The following is a 23,594-nucleotide window of genomic DNA, read 5'->3' as shown; positions in this document are numbered from 1 at the left end:
CTCAATTCCTTTATATTTATTGAGGGCTGCTTTATGTCCTAGTATGTGATCTATCTTGGAGAATGTGCCATGCGCACTTGAGAAGAATGTGAATTCCATAGCCTCAGGATGTAGAGTTCTAAATATATCTGTCAAATCCATCTGGTCCAATGTGTCATTCAAATCCATTGTGTCTTTATTGATTTTCTGTCTGGTTGATCTATCCATTGCTGTATGTGGAGTATTAAAGTCCCCTGCTATTAGCACATTCTTATCGATAAGACTGTTTCTGTTTGTGATTAATTGTTTTATGTATTTAGGTGCCCCCATATTTGGTTAGTAGACATTTATAATTGATAGCTCTTCCTGATGGATGGACCCTGTAATTATTATATAATGCCCTTCTTCATCCCTTGTTACTGTCTTTACTTTAAAGTCCAGTTTGTCTGATATAAGTATAGCTACTCCAGCTTTTTTTTTTACTTCCTTAGCATGATAGATATTTCTCCATCCCCTTACTTTCAATTTGAGTGTCCTCCTGTCTAAAATGAGTTTCTTGTAGACAGCAAATAGATGGATTTTGTTTTTTTATCCATTCTGCTACTCTGTGTCTTTTGATTGGGCATTTAGTCCATTTACACTCAGTGTTATTATTGAAATATATGGGTTTAGAGTCATTGTGTCATTTGTGGGATTCATGCTTGTGGTGTGTCTCTAGCATTTGCATTCCTTTCAACATTTTCCTCAGAGAGTCCACCTCAGGATTTCTTGTAGGGTTGGTTTAGTGGTGACAAATTCTTTCAGTTTTTGTTTATTTGGAAAAACTTTTATCTTTTCTTCTATTCTGAATGCCAGGCTTGCTGGATAGAGGATTCTTGTCTGCATATTTTTTCTGTTCAACACATTGAAGATTTCCTGCCATTCCTTCCTGGCCTGCCAAGTTTCAGTAGATAGGTCTGTCACCACTCTGATAGGATTCCCTTTGTATGTTAGGACCCTTTTTTCCCTAGCTGCTTTGAGAATTCTCTCTTTGTCCTTATATTTTGCCATTTTCACTATAATATGTCATGCAGAAAATTGATTCAAGTTACGTCTGAGGGGAGTTCTCTGTGCCACTGAATTTCAACGTTTACTTCCCTCCCCAAGTTGCGGAAGTTCTCTGCTATAATTTGTTCCAGGACTCCTTCAGCACCTTTCCCTCTCTCTTTCTCTTCTGGGATTCCTAAATACGGATATTGTTCCATTTGCTTGTATCGCTGAGCTCTCGAATTCATGTTTCTGGATCAGTTTATCTCTTTTTTTCTGTTTCTTCTTTTTCTATAATTATGTCTTCTAAATCACTTATTCTCCTTTCTGCCTCTTCAATCCATGCATTGGATGCCTCCAGTTTATTATGTATCTCATTTGTTGCATTTTAAAATTCATCATAACTATTTTTAAGCTCCATAGTGTTTGTAGCCATAGTTTCTCTGATGTCCTCCAGGCTTTTTTCAAGCCCAGCGATTAATTTTATGATTATTGTTCTAAATTCTTGCTCAGTGATGTTGCTTATATCTGTTTTGAGCAGTTCTTTAGCTGTCAGTTCTTCCTGGAATTTCTTTGGAAGGGAGCTCTTTCGTTTCATCATTTTGGTTAGCTTTCTGTCTCTTGGTAGTTTAAAAAGGTTGTTATGCACTCTGCACCTTTGAGGGCTGCTGTACCAAAGAAGGCTCTTTGTCCAGGGCCTATCCGTTCAGAAAGTGTTCGTTGGATGGTATCTCTTGGTCTCTCTTGTTGATACCCTGGTTATTTTATTTTCCTACTCATAGTGGTATTTGGGACTCTCCACCATTTGTACTTTGGCTTGTTTCTTGAGGTAGCCATGGAGAAGAAAACAGACAAACACACAGGGAACAAAGGCACACAAACGCACAGACAAATCCAAGAAACACACAAACTGAAAGGGAAAACAAAAAAGAAAAGAGGGAGGAGGGAAGGCGAATAATTAGAAATAAAAATATATAAAAAAGAAAAGAAGAAAAGGAAAGGAAAAAAGAAGAAACCCAATAGACAACAGTTTAAAGCATATAACCAGATTTCCCAGCTACAAATAAATAGCTGGGTGTATGCCGTGCTGGTTGAAGAGCATAGAGGAAGAGAGAAATGACAGGGTGGGGATGAGGCGAAATTAGAAATGAAATGAGCAGTCAGAAGGAATAAGAAGCTTTTTTCAAAGAGTGAAAGAGTGGAATATGGTTGGAGAAGAGGCGAAAGAAATGACGATGGTGTTACCCAGAGAAACTATATAGTCTGATTACTACAGAGAGAAGGAGATGAAAAGGTAGGTAGGTGTAGAATTTACATCTAGAGAATGGATTAAATGTGGCTGTTTAAGCAAGGCGGTGACCAGAATTAATCAGGGCAGTGCATCCATGTTGGTCTTGCCCCGACTCCGGTAAAAAAAAATTAAAATTAAAATAAATAATAAAATAAAATAAAAAATATAAAAATAAATTAAAAAAAGGAAAAGGGCAGCTCTCTAGCAGGGATGGGTGTGGTTTGATCCAGTGCGTCCAGCAGGAGTTCTGACTTGGTGGTTGTGGGGAGAAGAGTGGTGGTGCTCCAGTCCCTTCTTGAATCAAGCACTGCAACTCACTTTTTTGGGTGTGTAAACTCCCTGTGCTGGGGGCACAGCCAAGGTAGGCTGTGCTATATATCCCAGGCCAGGCCTCGTTTCCAGATCCCAGTCCGTGCCCCCCACTGTAATTGCCAGAAACATAAACTCGCAGTTGAGCCCCTCAGGGCAGTCCCAAGCCTCCTGCCTTCCCCCTGGGGATTGAGTCAGAAGCTGCTGCTCCCGTCTCCTCCAGGTTGGGTTGGCGAGAGAGGAGCAGTTTCATCCGGGGATCACCTGGGATGAGTGCGTCCAGCCCAGGGTCAGCTGGAGAGTAGGAAACCGGGTCCCTGTGTGTCTTGTCGCCCAAAACACAAACTTGCGGGCAAATCTCCCAATTTTAAGCCTTTTGCCTCCCCTCTAGGGATCCAGCCGACCCAGAAGCACAAAGGCACAGCCACCGCCATGCGTCCCCTCCAGGTCAAACTGGCGAGCAGGGAGCAGTTTCTCCTGGGTCGGGAATAGTGTCTTGAGCTGTTTCAGCCACTCTCTTTCCCTTCTAGACTCCCTGCAGAGGGGGATCCCTCCCATCCCTCTGTGTCTCTGGTCCTGGCCCGATTTTATTTTCCCCAGTTCGCACTCACGCTAGAAGGTTTTCTCAGCGGACTCTGTCTCCTTTTCCTCCCGAACTCCTGGATTCTGTAAGGATTCCTTTGGCTTCAGACCTTCTCCATGTGAGATATGTCGGCGAGTGCAATGTACGGAGATCGCTGCTTCTCTGCCATCTTGCCCCCTCTTGGAGATGAGTACTTTTGAACCAGTGCCAGCAAACAAATTGATACTAGACAATCTGACAGAAACGTTCTAATTATTCAGGGCTGCTTTTGACCTCTTTATGACATGAACCCTTCTTGACATGGGCACTGATAATAAAACAAATGGTAGAAGAAGTTTTGATATCATATAGGAATATATTTGGAGAAACAAAAAAGCAAAAAAGTCAGAAAGAAACTATAATATATTTTGTAAAGTTATACCATGTGTGCCTGCTTCTCCTTCCTCCCTTTCCACCCCCACATCTGTTTTTGCCATCCCTGAGACAGCAAGACCAACCCCCCCTCCTCTTCCTCTTCTGCCTACTCAGTATGAAGATGAGGAAGATGAAGATCTTTATGATGATCTCCTTCTACTTAATGAATAGTAGATAATCATCATGTCATACAGTTAATGAACTTATTAACTGTGCATGTGTGTGTCTTTGTGTGAAAATCTAATAATTGTGCAGCAAGAACTGTGTCATCATCATTGTCATCTAAGTACTCATCTTGTAAAATATCATGTGCAAGATTTCTGTGGAAGGGAATAGTCTATCCTTACAGAGGCATAAGATGATTGATATTTATTATAAAATTGATAATGTGTTAGTTTTCTTGCTGCTTTATAACCTTGCTTTTTTGTAGCAGTGTTTCCATATTGAATTATGAATATAATACAGTGTTCCCTAAAGAAATTTAATGACTCATTCTCTAGTATATAGGCTAGGCCACCATGAAGTAATACTATCAATTATACTAGGCTACCATAAAGCAATCATATTGCTGTTTCTTCATTATCAACACATAAATTGTCTGTAAATAATATGAATTTTTTTAACATCTTTTCACTTTGGGTGTCTAGTCTTAACAACATGTGTAATATCTACAGTGTTTCGTATTATATAAGATATTACTGACATACATACTGACAGATGATTCATTTTATAAAGAGATGATACAAACTTATGGTATCAATTTCTCTTCTTACAAGTTTCTTGATAAGCTTTTCTTCCCTCTAGCTTGCTTTATCATAAGAATACAGTATATAATACATACAAAATATGTATTAATTAGCTGTTTGTATTATCACAAAGCTTCCAGTCAGCAGTAAGCTATTATATTTAAGTTTTGGAGGAGTTAAAATTTATACTTGGACTTTGAATTGCCTGGGGTGTTGTGACTCCTAATCCCTGCATTGTTCAAGAGTCAACTGTAATGAATATTTAACTTTAAAGTGACTTCTCTAATGGCATGTCTCATATTATTATTTTCACGTTCTTAACTTTTAATTTTGATATATATATTATTTTTATAGTTGGAGGTAAGAGCTGGATTGACATTTATAATGAGTAGACTGTGAACCCAGGGACTGCTTTCGGTATTTTACATTCATTTATCTCATTTAATCTTCAAAATCAGCTCCAGATATACTTCATGATCTCTGGCCCCATTTTATAAGTGAGGAAAGTAAAGCCAAGAGAAGATTGAATAACTTGCTAAAGACACAAAACTAACAAGAAGCAGAATTGGAAATTGAAGGAGAGACTTTCTGAATTATTTCTGAAACTACATTGCTTCCCTAATGTTATAAGACATTAAAAGCTGGGGGGAATTGGGGTAGGAATATGGATAACTGCCCAAAGGAGAAGTTTTTAATTATTGTCAGACTAGTCTTATGTCCCTGTTCAATGATTTTTTTTAAAAACTTGTAATTTAGAGTCTTCCTTGTTTTAAAACAAAAATTGGGCAACCTCTATTAAACTATTAACACATTTTAGTTTTAACATTTTGGTCCATAGAACCATCATATATTGTCTACCAAATAGTAATCAAATATCAAAATAAATACTATAATATTTGACTGGGATAGTTTTAGAGAATACCAGTTTAAATACCTTTTCTTTTGCTGTTGCTTTATGCTTCCCAAGGAAGAAAAAAGTAGACCTCAAAAAATAAAAAAGCATTATACAGCCACTCCAAACATGAATATAATTATTTTGTATTATTAATGATTTTGTTAACCAGATTTCTTTCATTATATAACAAAGTATTGGTTATCTATTCCTAGATAACAAATTATTCCAAAATATAGGGACTTAAAACAGCAGACATTTATTATCTCATAGATGTTTTTGTGAGTCAGGAATTCATGAGCAACTTAGCTGGGTGGTTCTGATTCAGGATCTGTCTTGATGTTGCAGTCAAAATGTTGGCCAAGGACACAGTTATTTGAAGGCTTAACTGAAGCTAGAACATCTGCTTCCAAGATAGCTTACACACATAGATTTTGTTGGAGGCCTTAGTTCCCTGCCAAGTGGATCTCTCTGTAGAGCTGCTGGAGTGTCCTCACATGTCATCTGTCTTCCTCCAAAGCAGCTGACAGAGAAATAGATTTCTCCAAAACAAAGAAAAGAGGGGAAGCTGACTTAGTCTTATAAATGATGCAGTCGCTTCCACCATAACTATTTGTTAGCAGTAAGTTACTAAGTCCAGCCCACACTCAAGGGGAGGGCAATTAGGCTCTACCTCTAGAGAGGAAGAGTACTGAGCAATCTATACATGTTCTCACACCACAAACAGGAGTTCCAAAAGAGGCTACAGTGAAAAAATATTAAAATGATTATGCTTTAAAGCTGTCTAATTTTGGACAAAAAGTGATATAATCTGTCATGAATGTATGGTTCAAAATTTTTATAATTTCACTGATTTCTGTTCTAATCTTTATTATTGTTTTCCTTCTGTTGACTTTGGGCTTTGTTTTCCTTTTTCTAGCTCCTTTAGGAGGTAAGGTTAGGTGGTTTATTTGATACTTTTTTAGTTATCAAAGTAGGCCTGTATTGCTATAAATTTTGCTCCTAGAACAGCTTTTGCTGCATCCTCAAGATTTTGGACCATTGTGTTTTCATTTTCATTTATCTCCATGTATTTCCTGTGTGTTTCAAAATGTTTAACCTGCACAGGACAATGATGCTGTAACATACACTACATGGTGACTCTCAAATTAACCAGTTAATTTGTATTTTTCTGTCTCAAAAGAGACTATGATGAACCCTGCTAGGATACTGCCTTATGCCAATGGGTCATATTATGAAAAAACTGAGTTATTTTGTAAGTATGGGCTTACAAGAATTGGAGGACACCCATTATAAATTACTTTAGGATAAAACATAAGACTTAAACTTTGATAGTAGCCCAAACGGCAAATGAAAGAAAACAGGTAATACAATGGTAAGCTAAAGGGTAGTGTAGACAGACAGTGAAAAGGAAGGCCCAGCTAAGAAACTGAACAGATGCTGCTCAGCCACATTCTGATGCTATCACCCAAATTAATTATGCAGATGGAGACAGTTTCCAGGCAAGGTTTTACTCTGAAGCCAAAAAAACTCACAAAAAAACAAAAAACAAAACAAAACAAAAAAACCCAAAAAAACAAAAACAAAAAGAAAACAATAAAAGGCTGTCCCAGTGGAGCTGAGCTCTGGATCAAGGTTGTGCTGCATAAGGAATGCTCTAGCCAATTTCACAATCTTTATTACTGGGTGATGGGGATAGAAGTTGTCTTCCCTAAATATTAGTTATTCCTATCCTGGAGAACTTGGCTTGATAAATTTGAAGATCCCCTTTATTCCACTCTGTACCTGATTGTTTTCCTCATCCAACCTTGTTTCACATAGCGATCAAAGATAGGAATTATTATTCTACTTTGTTCAAACTGAGAAATAGAGTATGAGAGATCATGCACAAGCACCTCCTCAGTGTCAATTAATAGGTCTTTGTATCTCCAACACTGTGCATGTGGTTTGTAATTGATGGAAGGCCTGGGATTTTTCTCTCATTTGTCTTAAATACCATAGTCTGTGCATTTCCTTCTTTGCCACTATGCCTTTTACGAGCAAGATGAGAAAAGTGCTACCTCACAGAAGATCAGGCCAGATGTATAATCCAGGAATATGTGTTTTCAGAGGGGGGATCATCTTCCTGTGATGGCTGCAGTGAATAGTGGGAACCCAACCAGGAAGTCATTGTGAGGTAGTAGAAAGAGTAACTTCAGAGCTAAGAAGATTGATGTCCACAGGCAGGTCTACTCCCTTTATGTTCTTGTACAAGTTACTTTACTTCTTGGACCTCAGTTTACCCGTTGCTATAATAGGAATAATCAGACTTAGTTTGTAGAATTTTTATCAGGCTACCATGAAAACACTGGTAAGCCCATTTCTTTCCTCTACTTCTTTCCTTTCTCCCATTTGTTTAGGGACGTCTTTTGTCACAGGAGCTGGAGATTCAGTTGAGATCTGGGTAATACTGGAAAGTGTTGGAACTTAGCACTTTTTTCTATAGGCCCAGGTACTGCAGTACTTTATATGCATTAATTTAATCCTCAAAATGAACCTGAGAAGGGCTTAGTGATTATTCCCCCATTTTATACATGAGGAAACTGAACCCTAAGGAGGCATAAATAATTTCCATGTAGGTAGTGATATAAAAATCCCTACTTGACCCATGGTAGAACTCCAAGTCTAGATATCAGAGTCTTCAAATGCTAATTCAGTGAACCATTTCATGCAGCTATACTCACAGTTGACACACAGACTTTTCACATTCTTTACATATAAAATATAATGATGTTCTGCCTCATTTAGATATGTATCACTTGGTTATGTTATAAATGAACAAATGTGTTTTTACTCTTTTTAGAGTTCCTCTCCCTCAGCTAAGGAGTATGATAAAAGATGTTGTCCAAACCTTAACATTTATGTATGGTTCTTTAGATAGGTAAGTATGAATTGAATCACAAGTTTTTTTGTTTATTTAAAAAAAAAACTTTTAGCCTTAGAGAACAAACTGTTGGTTATCTATGGGGAGGTGGTGGGAGGATGGGAAAAATAGGTGAATGGGATTGAGGAGTGTACTTGCTGTGATAAGCACTGGGTGATGTAGGGAGGTGTTGAATCACTATATTGCATATCTGAAATTAATATAACAGAATATTAACTCTAGTGGAATTAAAATAAAACCTTAATAAAAAATAATATAAAAAAAAAAGATACCAGGGCTCCTAAAAAATGAACCTTAAGTTTTAAGTACATGATTCCAAATCACCGTTTGCATTTAATATTTTTCCTTGCTTGGCAAGTTAGTTATTTGGTTTTTTTTTTTCTTTTTTCCTTTAATTTTCTCATCTTTTATTACTGGCTATATTTTATAGTTCTGGGCACTTTTTCACTTGATCCATTCATTGCTTTTTCTTTTTTGGTCTCATGTTAGTTTAGTGAAATAAAGTAAAATAGTGATGAAACCATAATTATATTCTGATTTGACATATTACGGAAGAAGCAAATGTAAGGGCATTTCTTCAAAACAAATATAGAAAAGAGTAAGAAGATTTTAAATTGTGTTTTTCTCTGACTATAAGACCATTGTCTAATTAGTATCCGAAAATTTGATTGTTCTTTCTTAAAAAACAATTTTAGTAAAAAAATGCACTATTAAAATAAATAAATGACACAATAAAGAATGTATTATTTTGTTTCATATGTGTTACATATTTCCTATTCAATATGAATACAATATATACCCTTTTAAAATATATGTAGGCTATTGTTATGCCTGTTTTCCTGCTTCTTACTTTTTTAACATTACAGTAAAATATGATGCATCTTTCTTGATCTGAAGGAGGCAATTTGGGGTAACTTCAACATTTGAATACATAAAATTATGGATGAAAAATAGATTTTTCTGTTTATGGGATTTTTCTGAGTCCCAGTACTTCAGAGAGCTAAAATGATACCTTTGCTTTCAAAGCCTTAAGATTATATCAGTATAAAAATCCAAAACAGTTTATATGTCTTTCCAAACCGTAGTGGTATCATCTCTCTGTTTATCTGTTATGAATCTTTGTTGTCACTGTTCTCAAAGCAGCCTGAAAGAATTTTCTGTGATTGTGCCATCAGAATTCTCCTCAAAGAGCTTCTTAGGAGACACATCCCTCTCAAACCCAATTACTAATGAGCCTTTTCCAAATGTGTAAACTACAAAAGCCCAGGCAGCCATTGTTTTTACCTTTTACTAATATGGAAACTTTTAACCAATGAACAGTAAGGATATGGTTGTAAACTACTTCCTTAAATTTACACTGGGTGAGCAAACCTTGCTATGTTTTGCCTTAACTGAAGCTTTATGTTTTCATAAAAACAGAGATAAATAAAGATTAAATTCCTGTGATGAATTCTATACCTTTAGACAATCATTTGGGGCTATTCTGCAAATTCCAATGGACTAGATTGGGAGCAGAGAGACTCTTCATTTCTGTGAATTTCGTTTTGAAATTTTGCTTCCATTTACTTGAAAATATCACCAAAATGGCAGCATTTTTAGTTTCTTCTTGTTCTAGTGAGAATTGGAAAGGCAAACTAAGATAGTAAATATGAAGATCCGTTGAGTTCTTAAGACCAAGAAGCAGTATGTATCCAAGGTGTTGTTATTAGTCATTTTGCAGTAATTTTTAATAAGGTTTTTTCTAATTACTAAAGATATTAAAGGCCCATTATGAAAAATTATGAAGAGACTAAAAAGTTCAAAGACCTAATTTATTTTTTTAAGTTGTTAACTGGTTAGTTCCTGCGAGCCACAGAAAAGTGATTATGTATTAATCACTAAACTATATATTAACAAAGTTAAGGGGCACCTTGATGGTTCAGTGGATTAAGTGTCTGACTCTTGATTTCTGCTCAGGTCATGATCTCATGGTCATGAGATCAAGCCCTGCATTGGGCTCCGGGCTAGATGTGGAGCCTGCTAAGATTCTCTCTCTTCCTCGCCCTTTACCCTTACCCTGCTCATGCTCTCTCTCAAAAAAAAAAGTTTAGTGTTGTGATCATATTAAAGATATATTTCCTATACTAATCTCAGCCAAACTATCAGCAAGCTCTAAACAGTCTGTCTCCAAAACATATCTCAAATCCATTCACTTCTCCATCTTCACTATCACCTTGTCCAGCTACAACCATCTCTCACTACTACAACAATCTCCATTCTTGCCACTTTAATAAATTTTCATTGCCTCCATTCTTGCAACTTTAATAAGTTTCCAAATGCAGTTAAAGTAGTTTTATATTATAATCTGGCTCCTACATACCTTTCTGATTTCAGATCTCAAATCACATTTATTCCTCTGTGCTGTTCTGTGGACACCCTGGTCACACTTGTTTCCACCCTAGGACTTTTGCACTCTTTTCTCTCACCAGATCTTCTTGATGTTGGGTCTCAGCTAAAGGCCCATTCTCAAAGATTCTTTCCCAACTTTTGATCTAAAGTAACCAATCAGTCACATCACCCAATCACATGATCTTATTCTCTGTATAGTGCTTTGTATAAGTTCATGTGTTTACTCATTGTTCATTAGTTGTCTTTATCCACTAGAACACGAACTCCATGGGAGCAGAGACCTTGTCTTTTGTCTTGATAATTTTACTGCTGTACCTCCAGCAATGAGAATAGTGCCTGGAACATAGCTGGCACTGAAGCAGTTTGTTGAATGAATCCATGAATATTATTCTGATGTATTAATGGTACATGTACTAGTTATTGTGTTATCAAGCAGGCTATTCCAGTGAATGGTTGTAGGCAATGCTCTTATTATTTTTACATAACTAAAGCCAAGTGTTTAGTCTGTCTCTTTCTCCCTCTGCTCTCTTTTGAGTTCTTCAGTAGTGTTGCCTACATTAGTGAAGAGGGGAGAAATAACTTAGGCTAATTATGTGTTTACTGTGTTCAGTAAGTAATAAGTATAATAAATACTTATTTTGTACTAGCTACTTTGCATGCAAGTCAGATTGTATTATCCCCATTTTTAGAGTTGGAAACAAAAGTTCAAAGAACTTTCCCTGGTAAAAGCAATTATAAGATTCACAGCCAGATATGTTCTATTACAAAGCTCAAAATCTCTTTATTTTTTCATCTTGCCTGAAAGATATTGAGAGGTTTAATAATTAAGAGATAAGGTAAAAGCAACTTACTTATTTTTACAAAAAGGGTACTTAAGCCTATGCTATTGTAGATTTACTGCTTGTGTTAACCCTGTAGTTCTTCCATAATACCATCTACTCAGTGCATTTGAAAGTAGGTTTTTGGTGCAATAACATTATAGCAGTAATTCTTCATAAGGGAAAGGAGGAAGGAAGAGAGCCTATGTATTTAGGAAAGATCCAGTCTCTTAGGAACATACAAAAGATGACCACCATTTCCATATGTTTTTCTGACTTACAGCTGTTGTTTCTTCAGTGCCTTTTGCCAGGTTGAGAATGTTCCTCGTTTGGATCATTTTTTCAGCTTGTTCTTTCAAAGAGCACTCCAGCCTGCTAAACTACCTTCCAGTGCCAGTTTGAATGCACAACAATATGATGCTTCCAGTTCAGTGCTTTTAGACAGCCTCCCCGGAGTTCGGTGGCTCATACTTCCACAGGAAATCAAGGTAATCCTGGGTGTCATAAATAAAAATCAGAACCAGTTGCCTTGTAATTTTTCATCTTCTCTCTTTTTTTTAACCTTTTTGTTATTTTCAGGATTGTGGGTAAGAGTTGAAGCCATTGATTGATGAAGTAGGTGATCCAGTATAGTGAACTTAGAAAGACAAAAATTTCTTTCTAAACAGAAATTAGCTCTCTCATCTAACTTAAACACTTAAGCGTTTTCTAAATTTGTAATACTTCTCAGAAATCGTAAATTATATGGTGTGACTTGCTTTTGTTAATTTGTCACATGTTCTTTTTTTAATGTCATTTTCCTTAAGGTACAATGGAATAATTAAGAGAACAGATACTTTGCCTGTTCTCTTAAGGAATGTGAAGAAACAATTACAGTAACCTTGTACATTAGCCTGCAGAGTGCAGTAGCAGGAATAGCAGCCTATAAACATTAATATTTGTGAAATCAAAATTCACAAGCGGGTACTTTTCTTTTTGTCCATTAGTTTTTACAAGAGAAACTACAGTCACAAAAAGGAGTACATGAAATATTTGCTAGATACAGAAAAATGCAGGTCACAAATGAGTAATAAGTCATAGTGACTGAAAAGCATTGAAAGGCATGACTAATGTTTCCAAAGCTTTTGTCATCTCAGTAAGACACAGTTTGTGAAATAGTCCTGCAGAGAGTGCCTTGGCCTTTAAAAAGAAAAAGGAAAAGAAAAAAAAAAGGATTCTTTACCACAAATTGCATATATGCTGCGAGCTTTAATTGCCAATAGTTTTCAATTTATATATAAGCATTATAGATTAAACCACAGATTAAATTTATTCTGTTCTTAAATTCTGAATGTTTTATGGAAGAACAAACACATAAAAGAGTTTGGGCAATTTCCATAGAAACAAAAGCTAAATCCTAAGTAAGATTTTTCTAATAACTCTGTAGGGAAGCTAAACTGTGCCAGGTTCCAGGGGAACACTTGTCTTCATGTTTTAATCCATAAATAAAGATTAAAAGTCCTTTTATATAGAGCATAGGAAAGAAACAGGGAAGAATGTTTATTTTCCAGGGATCTGTTGAGAAATATGCAGCAATAGAAGAGGGTAAAACCCTCAAAATAGATTGGGTACGTTGAGATTATTTTCCTGTAAGAATTTTAATAGGTTCAGAAATTTTCTAACTAAGAACTAGAAAGCAGTTTTTTAACCTCATAAGTTATTTTGCATTGAACACAGAGTGAAGCTCATTTTGTAATAAGATTTAATTGGAAAATGACAATATGTTGAATAATGTTTTTCCCTGTAATTGCAAAGCTTAAAACAACATGTTCTATTTTTGAACATTTCTTAAATATCACAAAGGAGAAAGATACTTACTCAATTATTCAAGAAATTATTAAGCACTTTTACGAGGCCATTACTAAACAATAAGTGAGTTAAATGGTTATTTTTTTTCCCACCTAGATGGAACTAGACACAGCATTAAGTGACTTGGAGTCTGCAGATTTTGCAGAACTGGTAAGAAAACCAGTGGCTTTTAGGTGTAATGTTGATTTCATATATTGTAAATCAGCCATTATTCTAAATATTTTTCAATGGGTATGTAATCTTGAAATAGGTAGCATTGGACATGAATAAAACATTTCTATTTTGCTTGCCTTAAAAAAAACTCATATTTATTTATTATTTTAATTTTTATTTATTTATTTATTTTAATGTTTATTTATTTTTGAGAGAGAGAGAGCAGAGAAAGAGGGAGACACAGAATCCGAAGTAGGCTTCAGGTTCTGAGCTGTCGGCACAGAGCCTGACATGGGGCTCAAATCCATAGACCATGAGATCATGATCTGAGCTGCAATCAATAGCTGGATGCTTAACCGACTGAGCCACCCAGGTGCCCCACTTATGTTCTATCCTTCTAAATGTCCCTAAAAAACAATATCTTATAAGAATAAAAAATAAGATTGTTTTCGGTCAAAAATATATGCACATTACCTTTCACCTTAATACCCTAGCATATTCATTTCTAAAGAAGGCACTAAGAAAAGTTCAGTTACTAAAGAATATAGTTGCCATTTTTAGTCATTAGAGCTTAACTAGGATTTTTTTTAATCAAAGAAAACAAAGACTATAAATCCACTGTGGTTTTGCTCCTCCAGTCTGAGGACTACTATGACATGAGGCGGCTGTATACAATTTTAGGATCTTCACTATTTTACAAGGTAAGTTGAAAGTTGAAATTTTTATAAATGTCCAACTGCTATATGAACAGACCTAAAGTAAATTTTCTTAAACTTCTACAAACATGAAAAATACATTTATCTCTTTTCCTTTGAATATAGTTACCATAAAATTAAGGTCTTAAAAAGAACCAGTACCTACATATTTACAAATACAATAAATATTTCTGATTTTATTACATTCTCAAGCATTTGCAGATGTATAAACGAGAAACAGTACTCGAGGAACCAAGTTCAGATGAGAGAAGAGCAACACTTTCTTGATTTCTTTTTGCAGCAGTGCACTTTTTTTTCTCATCCCCAGACATAACCATGTATCTTTTTAGCAAATCTTCTGACATTTTGTTAACTTCCATGCAAAGCAAACTAAGCATCAAATGAATTTAAGTTCATTTTGAAGTTTTGGTACTTCAAGATTTTTAAACACAATTTAAAACATATCTAAAAAAGAATCAAACAGTACAGAGTGGTACAGAGTGAAAAGTCTGTCCTCACCATAACTTCTCTTTTCCACTTCCCATCCTCAGAATTCAGTTCTTTTCTAACTTTGCCAAACACTCAGGCTTATACTACTCAGATCATCTTGCTTTGTGCTAAAGTCTGTTTTAGACTTAACTTATCACAAATATTTGCTCTCTAACTGACCTCAGAAAAAGACCATTTATTTTTGCTATGTCTTTATTCTGTTTGAAACTGGAATATTTTAAGCTAACTGAAGTACCTATAAAACTCTTAGAAATATATTATGGCATAGTTGACTTTTGTTCTTTGTGGTCAAATTCAAGGGTTATTTGATCTGCAGTCATTTACCTAAGGATGACCTTATTGATATTGCCGTATACTGTCGCCACTACTGCCTACTGCCATTAGCAGCAAAACAAAGAATCGGTCAGTTGGTTATATGGAGAGAAGTGTTTCCCCGACATCACCTCCAACCTTCTACAGACTCAAACACTGAAGTCTTTCAGGAACCTGAAGGAAGATATTTTTTGCTAATTGTTGGCTTGGTAAGTTTACTTTGTTTTCTCTGTGTGTGTGTGTGTGTGTGTGTGTTGTGGGGTTTTTTTTTTGACCATTTACTATCTAAATAAATACCCAAACATGATAATTTAAAATTATGAGCATGTTAGATATCAGTATTCAAGAAAATGTTATATGTCCCTTATTCCTTTTCTTTTATATCCATTTAATACTTGTGGAGAAATATTAATGAAGCCTATAATAAGTTTTTATCAGGTTCTTAAGATCTTTTGTTCTCGTTTCTGTAGCGGTTTTATCCTCTGGTTTGTCTTAGGATATAGAAACATAAAAAGAATATAGAATCAGAAAAAACGTGTGATTGTAGATGAAAGGACTTCCTATCACTGTGGCTCTTTGAAAGCCACCTTAGGGAATTCCATGTATCAGAAAGTAGTGTTTGATATAATACCAGGAAGAGGCAATATGAGATTCGTTTTCAAGGATGATCAAGAAGCATTGAGAATACCTAAGAAATGGAGGGAATTTTTAATAGTCATATGATTACACCATGTTTTTAGTATTTATTAATTTATATTTTCACATTCCACAGAAACATTTTCATGTAGCTAAACCTCTATTAATATTTTTCTCTTTTAGAAGCATTATATGTTATGTGTACTATTAGAAGCTGGAGGCTGTGCATCTAAAGCTATTGGGAATCCTGGACCAGACTGTATATATGTGGATCAGGTCAAAACAACTCTTCACCAGTTGGAAGGAATAGATTGTCGCATAAATGAACAACTAACATCTTCTCCAAGCCCCTGTTTGTCCTGTGCTGACTGGTTCCTTACTGGATCACATGAAAAATTAGATAGTTTGACAACCTCACCTATCCTCAGTAGGCTACCAGGTACTTCCAAAGTAGCAACCTCTCCAACATGCAGAAGAATTCTTTTTGGTGACTATTCCTTAAAGACACGTAAGCCCAGTCCTTCCCGAAGCAGTGGAGGATCAGACAATGGTTGTGAAGGTGGAGAAGGTGTTGGCCTGAGCCCCCACACTACACCGGATGCAGTACGGAAACAACAAAGAGAATCTCAGGGCTCTGATGGTTCAGAAGAAAGTGGGGCCTTGCTTAAGGTATGTGTTCACCTGAGTACATTTGGAAGCTAAGCTGTCTTTCAAGTTCTTACGATTGCAAGAAAAATTTTAATGGCAAATAATTCTTCATTTGATCTAGTGGTTGTTTTGGTTATTGTTAGCAGATCAGTGACTTAGAACCAAAAAAAGAATATTAAGTAATAAAATAGTAGCATCCAGGACAGCTGCTTGACGTTACTTACAAGTAGGGAAATTCTTTAATCCTGCTTTCCCTGTTCATCTTTCTTCTGTATTCACAACGTTAACAGAGAACATCCTAGCTGGGGGGGTGGATTAGAAGGCTGATCTGACTAAATAACCAATAAAATATTCAACAGAAACAAAAAGAGAACCAGAAACTTAAAAAAATATTTACGTAAGTATTTGTGTGTATTTATTTTACTCTATAGGTTTTTATAGGTTTTTATAGGTTTTTTTGTTTTGTTTTTATTTGCATCTATAAGGGTCTGATCTCTGCGTCAAGAGTTTAAAATGTGATTATAAAGCAGAGAGTGTTCATTTTCCAGATTGTTTATTTTTTATCATTTTCCCATGATTTTGGATATAATAATATATCCAAACGATCATCAAAGTTATCTCCCTGGGAGGTTTTCTACTATTCTAGTGATGCTCCACTTTCAGAACACTTTTGAAACTTGTCATTTGGATTGATGGAGGTGATGTCAGGCAAGGCATGAAGAAGGTGGAATCTGAGAAGGGGCACAAATAAAATGTGAGAGTCTGAGTGTCATGGCATAAATAGCCATTGATTCCATCTTCTAATTCCAAACAGTACAGCACTCTTGGTGTCTTAAGTGGATATATTTAGAAAATACTCGCATTCATACTCTATATTCATTATCTCAGTTGGTGAAATTGGTAGGAAACATAGTTTAAGAAGTAATAGATTTAAGGAGCCATGAATAACTCTGAAGAGAAATTAAATAATCTCTACGATTGAGCCATTCAACAAATTTGAACACCTATTATGTGCTAAGGGCCACGCTACACAGAGAAGATACGAAGTTGGATAAGACACAGCCCCTGCTGTGGAGTGCAGAGTCTAGAGAGGAAGACAAGTACATTTACATATAAAATGTAAACAAATTTGTGGCACGTGGGTGGCTCATTTGGTTAAGTGTCTGACTCTTGGTTTTGGTACACGTCATGACCCCAGGGTTGTGGGATCAAGCCCCACATTGGGCTCCATACTGAGCTTGGAGACTTCTTGAGATTTTTCTCTCTTTCTCCTTCTGCCCCTCTTTCCCTCTCATACTCCCTTTTTCTCTAAGATAAAGAAAAGAAAAAAATTGGAAAAAAAAGTATAACGAAACTTGATAACGGCTCTGGTAGATTTTCAGAAGAACTATCATGTCCTTCTATGACATGGCCTGAGGTCTCTGTTAGCAAAGAATAAGCCAGAAGATATAAAAGTTAACATCAAACATAGTTAAAGGAAGCATTGCAAAATAGCAAATAATTCTCTTAGAAGGATTTTCAGTTTTCATACTATTTTTGCTGTTTGATTCCATTCTTAGATACAAACTGATCTACCTAACTGCATTTTTCAGGTCACCAAAAAGAAGTCTGCTCTACCAAATCCATTTCATTTGGGGAACTTGAAAAAGGACTTTTCAGAAAAAGAACTGGAAATATATAATACAATGAAGTAAGAAACTTCCTTATAATATTCTTTTTTTTTTTTAAACATCATGTCTGAGGAAATTTTACAAAAAGAAAGTATGAATCCATAACATATAGAGATTTAATTCAAAAATGTAATTATGATATTTCTTACATATTAAAGGAAATGTCTATGCTAATTCACTAATGTTTTTCATTATACAAAAGGGAACTGTACTTCTATTACAAGAGATAAAAAAACAGAGTAGTGTATCAAAATGTGAAAGTCCCCCTTTATCTCCTACCCACAGATAACCTCCCTTTTGTATGTCTAATTTTTAAATTATAGGATCTACTGTTTTTAGACTCTGGTGGATGCTGTGGTCTGCTGCATAGATACTCCGTAGCCCAGGGTACTCCTTCCCAGTGTTTGGGGATAATGGCTGCTAACTGCTCACAGCTGAGTCCCTCCCTGGCCTTACTCTGCTTCGAAGTTTATTAATTCAGCCACGATGACAAATTCTTCCTGGGAATAGCCCACATCTAACAACTAATAGATAAGCTGAATACAATGACTTGGCCTAAATTTAAGACAAATCTAAAAGGCTATCCAAGCCTCAGAGTTCCAAGTCATATCTGCTGAGATTTTGTTTCAACTGCAGTGTGGTTCAGCTTCTCCCTCTGGTCAGTCCTGCTTCTTTCTCACTTCCCCCCATAGGTGTTGTTCTCCAGAGTTCTCCCTAGTAAACTTCCTCACTGCATCTCCCTCAGAGTCCAAGGGCAGGAACTGAGCCTATCACACCGATTTTAGGAAAGAGATGAAACCTCAAACTTAAATTAAGTAGGGAATTTTGAAGTAAAAGGAACTGAGTGAAAGGAGCATACCTGTAAGATTTTATTAAAATATAAAANTGTGGTAACGAACAGGTCTTTCTGAGCTCTGCCTGATGTTTAATTATGATATCATGTGTGGGATCAGTTAGTATAACAAACTCAATTGCACACTTTTATTTGAACAAGCAGACACATAGAACTACAAATCACACACAAAAAGTTCGGCACTATTACTTTCTTAATCATGAAACATTTTTTTAGAGGTTATGAATGTTTATTTTTTATGTTTATTTATCTTTGAGAAAGAGAGAGGAAGGAAGGAAGGAAGGAAGGAAAGAAGGGACGGAGGGAGGGAGGGAAGGAGGGAGGGAGGGAGGGAGAATCCCAAGCAGGCTCCACACCATCAGCATAGAGCTGGACGCAGGTCTCAAACTCACAAACCGTGAGATAATGACCTGAGCTGAAATCAAAGTCAGACACTTAATCAACTGAGCCGTCCAGGCACTACAAAACATTTTATAAGTTCGTATATATATATGTCATAGAGTTGTCAGAAATAGCTTTTTTTCCCTGACATTAGAAAAAAAACGGCAACTTGTCTGCGTAAAATAATGCAGTGGGAATCTAATGTGTTAAATTTGGTATTTAATGTCTTCAAAAACCATGATTAAGTTTTTAATAGTTAAAAATGTTTTTTAAACAAATCTACATCAAACCTTTTGTGAGCTATGAAATACTTTCCCAAACCGTCGTCTTCCATTTAACAACTACCACTCTGAAATTTTGTTACCTCCACATCTTATTTTTTAAATGTGTGTGTTATTTTGGCCTTATCTCTAGTAAAAGGAAATGTTTTCCAAGTTCAGTTCAGGCTTAAACATAAATTCATATATGATGTAAATCATAGGCTCTCTATTTAAAAATATGTTATAGAGGTGCCTGGGTGACTTACTGGGTTAAGCATCTGTTTCTTGCTATTGGCTTAGGTCATGATCTCAAGGTCATGAGATCAAGCCCTGCCTGGGGCTCCATGCTGAGGATGGAGCCTGCTTGGTATTCTCTCTCTCTCTCCCTCTGCCCCTGCTCCTCTCCCACTCATGTGCTTTCACTCTCGTTCTGTATCTCTCTCAAAATAAATTAAGATTTTTTTTAAATTTTTAAAAAGATGCTACAGATGCATATTTATTTTCTTTATTGACATGAAAGATGTTCATACTATGTAGTTAATTTAAAGGTGTGACATAAACAGTATAGATTATCCTAATTTGTATGTGCATACTTTTACAAAATAAAAATGTATAACATATTAAAAATAACATCCACAAAACAGTTCATTTAGTAACTGAGTCCTAGCTATTCTACATTCTAATAATTATGTAATCCATTCAGCCCCTGTTGTTCCTACTGTAGATCAGGCTCCCATTGTCTTACCCGGCTTTACTGCAACAGTCTTTCAACTCCCAGCCTACCATGAATCCATTTTCTGCTGCAGCAGTGACCTTTTCCAATAATAAATCTGACTTAATCTGTGCTTTCACAAATATCTTGTCTTCGCACTGGGTAATTGTTTGATGATTTTTAAACTTGCAGTGTATATACTGAGTTAATATACTCTGAGTGACTTTATGATTTTCAAGAGCTAAATTTACTCACTGTGTTGTGGGTTTTAATTTTTTTTTTGAGAGAACGTTAAAAAAGACAACAAAAATATTAATTGTAAACCTCCCTAAAAAGGAATCTTTGGGGCACCTGGGTGGCTCAGTCAGTTAAACGTCCAACTTCGGCTCAGGTCATGGTCTCACAGTTTGTGAGTTCAAGCCCCACATCGGGCTCTGTGCTGACAGCTCAGAGCCTAGAGCCTGCTTCAGATTCTGTGTCTCCCTCTCTCTGTGCCTGCCCCACCCCCACCCCACTCATGCTCATGCTCTCTCTCTCAAAAATAAATAATCACTAAAAAATAAAGATTCTAAAACCTAAAAAAAAGGAATCTTATTAATTGCTCTTTTTAAGGAATTGTTTCTCTTCTGTATTTTTCTTAATTTTGAAGACCTCTAAACTAAAATATATGTTTTAATTTTTTTCCTTTTTGAATAATCATAACTCCTTTCTTCTTGACTATTTGAGTTATTAATCGAAAAGTATCAGCCACCAGTTGAGTTGTTAATGAGCCAGCCACCTTCTAGTAAACTATGAGAAAAATTTGCAGATGATCTCCTTCCCTGTCTATCCCTGGTCTGAAAAGAGAACCAAGGCCATAAATCACTAATAAGAAGGAGAAATTATTCTGATCATGCTGCCTAATTAACAGTTTAACAGGAATTTAACTAGCATGGATGATCAAAGGCAGTATCTAGGCTAAGAGCTAAAATATGCCTTTTCTCTGTTTCTGTGCTTATGGCTGGGAAAAAAATAAACTGGGGGGGCAGCTTGAGTGTTTGAGATGCAAATGGAGAAATGCTGTCTCTATGTTTAAAGGTTGCCAATCAGAAGTCATCAGTGGAAAGGAAAAAACAAGGTATAGTGGAGTAAGCTTCAGAGTTAGCTTAGTTTAGCCACTTAGCTGTGTGACCTCAAGCAAGTTAATCTGAGATCTCTGAACACTGGTTTCCCCATGGTTAAAATGAGGGGAGTAATACTCTTTAATATCTCACAGGGCCATTATGAGAATTAAGACTAAGGTATTTTAAAACACCATCCCTCTCTGTGCCAGAGAGGACATTCAGTATGTGATAACTATTAGTATTTTGTTGTTGCTGTCACTGTTATTCTTTAGCTCTTCTTACCACTGGTAGAAATACATATTTGTAGATTCTACTGGCCTGTCTGAGATAGAAATAGGGGAAGAAAGATTTAGACGAACAATGGAGAAATGAAAATAGTAAGAGAACATGGAAGGGAAGGAAGACTGTGATGATGAGTAGTAGAATACTACCATTAATTGCCATAGTATTCTAGATTATTAACCCCGCTTTACAGTCAATAATAATAATTTTATCTTTCTTCAGGATCATCAGTCTGACTGTTATATGCTACTAAATTAAATGTGTTCATTTCGTTGGAAGGTGTTCTTGTATATGGTCCACTCTAGACTCATACCTTATTTACGACGTGTAGCTATCTGGGCCAGACAGTGGCTGAGTTATTTGTTACCAGCCATGGAAAAAGAAGGGTTTAGCCAATCTGGGTTGTTTAGCAAAGGAACAATTAAGTTGTCATGTAGTATTTGCCTCCATTAAGGAATTGATAATAATCCTACCTTGTACTTTAGCTAGGGAAGAAATGGGACTAGTTTCCCTGCCTTAATTACACTCCTAATATTATATTGTAGATAAAAGCTTACAAGTCTACAAACATTCATAATGAAAGAATATTTTTAAGTTTACTTAAATATCTTTTTTCTTCTTTTCAAGATTAACATCTGGTCCTGAGAACACACTTTTCCACTATGTTGCCTTAGAAACTGTGCAAGGGATCTTTATTACTCCTACCCATGAAGAGGTGGCACAGCTAAGTGGATCTATCCACCCTCAACTAATAAAGAATTTCCATCAGTGTTGTCTCTCCATTCGTGCAATTTTCCAACAGACATTGGTAGAAGAGGTAGGATACTGCCATAAATATAGTTTTCTGTTCCCAGATCTCTAAATATTCTCCTAAAAGTTCTTTAATTAGTATCTCCAATAATGACAGTTTTTATTTAAAAATTTTTTAAGTCACCCACTCTAACTTGAGTGCCCAAAGGATTATACTCACAATATTTAACTTCAAATCTTTGTTTGATAATACTGAGTTTGATGTCCAGGATTACTATTTCAGAAAATGGTGGACCTGTGTTTTTCTATTGCAAAGTAGAATTTGGTAGTTTGTAATGTAAATTAGCCTCCATATTTGATATTTGTGAGTCAGCCATTACTTGCCAATAGTATCTACCAGTTGGTAATTGTGATAATTCTTTAAACATTCCATCAATAATATAAGATTTTGTAATATAATAGGATAAAATACAGCAGTAGACACAATACTGTTGCAAATATTTCAGCCACTTGATTCATTTCTTGCTTGCTTTTTACTTTATTTTTTTTCCTTAAATAGTTTATTGTCAAGTTGGTTTCCATATAACACCCAGTGCTCATCCCAACAACTGCCCTCCTCCATGCCCATCACCCGCTTTCCCCTCTCTCCCACCCTACTCAGACCTGTTTGTTCTCAGCATTCAAGAGTCTCTCATGGTTTGCCTCCCTCCATCCCCCGAACTGTTTTTCCCCTTCTTCTCCCACATCATCCTCCATTAACTTCCTCCTAATCCACCTATATGTGCAAACATATGGTATTTGTCCTTCTCTACCTGACTTACTTCTCTCAGCATAACACCCTCTACTTCCATCCATGTTGCTACACATGGCCAGATTTCATTCTTTCTCATTACCATGTAGTATTCCATTTATAGATACACCACATCTTCTTGATCAATTCATCAGTTGATGGACACTTAGGCTCTTTCCATGTTTTGGCTATTGTGGAGAGTGCTGCTATGAACATTGGTGGTCCATGTGCCCCTATGCATCAGCACTCCTGTATCCCTTGGGTAAATTCCTAACAGTGCTATTGCTGGGTCATAGGGCAGAACTGTTAATTTTTTGAAGAACCTCCACACTGTTTTCCAGAGGGGTTGCACCAGCTTACATTCCTACCAGCAGTGTAGGAGTATGCCCATTTCTCCACATCCTCACCAGCATCTATAGTCTCCTGATTCATTCATTTTGGCTGTTCTGACGAGCATGAGGTGGTATCTCTGTGGTTTTGATCTGCATTTCCATGATGATGAGGGACGCTGAGCATCATTTCATGTGTCTGTTGGCCATCTGGATGTCTTCTTTGAAGAAGTGTCTCTTCATGTCTTCTGCCCATGTCTTCACTGGATTATTTGTTTTCCGGGTTTGGAGTT

General features: G+C 36.1%; 1 protein-coding gene across 1 annotated transcript in view; it reads left to right on the top strand.

Moving 5' to 3' along the window:
- INTU (inturned planar cell polarity protein) overlaps positions 1 to 22,249 on the top strand; it is a gene marked incomplete at its 3' end in the record, with an annotated part of 84,143 nt that extends 61,894 nt beyond the window's left edge. Inside the window, exons 7-14 of the mRNA XM_077780989.1 lie at positions 8,083 to 8,160; positions 11,668 to 11,857; positions 13,314 to 13,367; positions 14,009 to 14,071; positions 14,875 to 15,096; positions 15,707 to 16,192; positions 17,764 to 17,861; positions 22,060 to 22,249. Of these exons, the coding sequence (XP_077637115.1) occupies positions 8,083 to 8,160; positions 11,668 to 11,857; positions 13,314 to 13,367; positions 14,009 to 14,071; positions 14,875 to 15,096; positions 15,707 to 16,192; positions 17,764 to 17,861; positions 22,060 to 22,249 (1,381 nt within the window). The remainder of the gene's footprint in view (positions 1 to 8,082; positions 8,161 to 11,667; positions 11,858 to 13,313; positions 13,368 to 14,008; positions 14,072 to 14,874; positions 15,097 to 15,706; positions 16,193 to 17,763; positions 17,862 to 22,059) is intronic.
- Positions 22,250 to 23,594: the final 1,345 nt, after the last annotated feature.

This window comes from Crocuta crocuta, unplaced genomic scaffold (assembly GCF_008692635.1).
Source record: "Crocuta crocuta isolate KB4526 unplaced genomic scaffold, BGI_CrCroc_1.0 scaffold191, whole genome shotgun sequence".
Taxonomy (NCBI): Eukaryota; Metazoa; Chordata; class Mammalia; order Carnivora; family Hyaenidae; genus Crocuta; species Crocuta crocuta.
The sequence above is the reverse complement of the archived record's forward strand: the minus strand, read 5'-3'. Positions and strand labels throughout refer to the sequence as shown.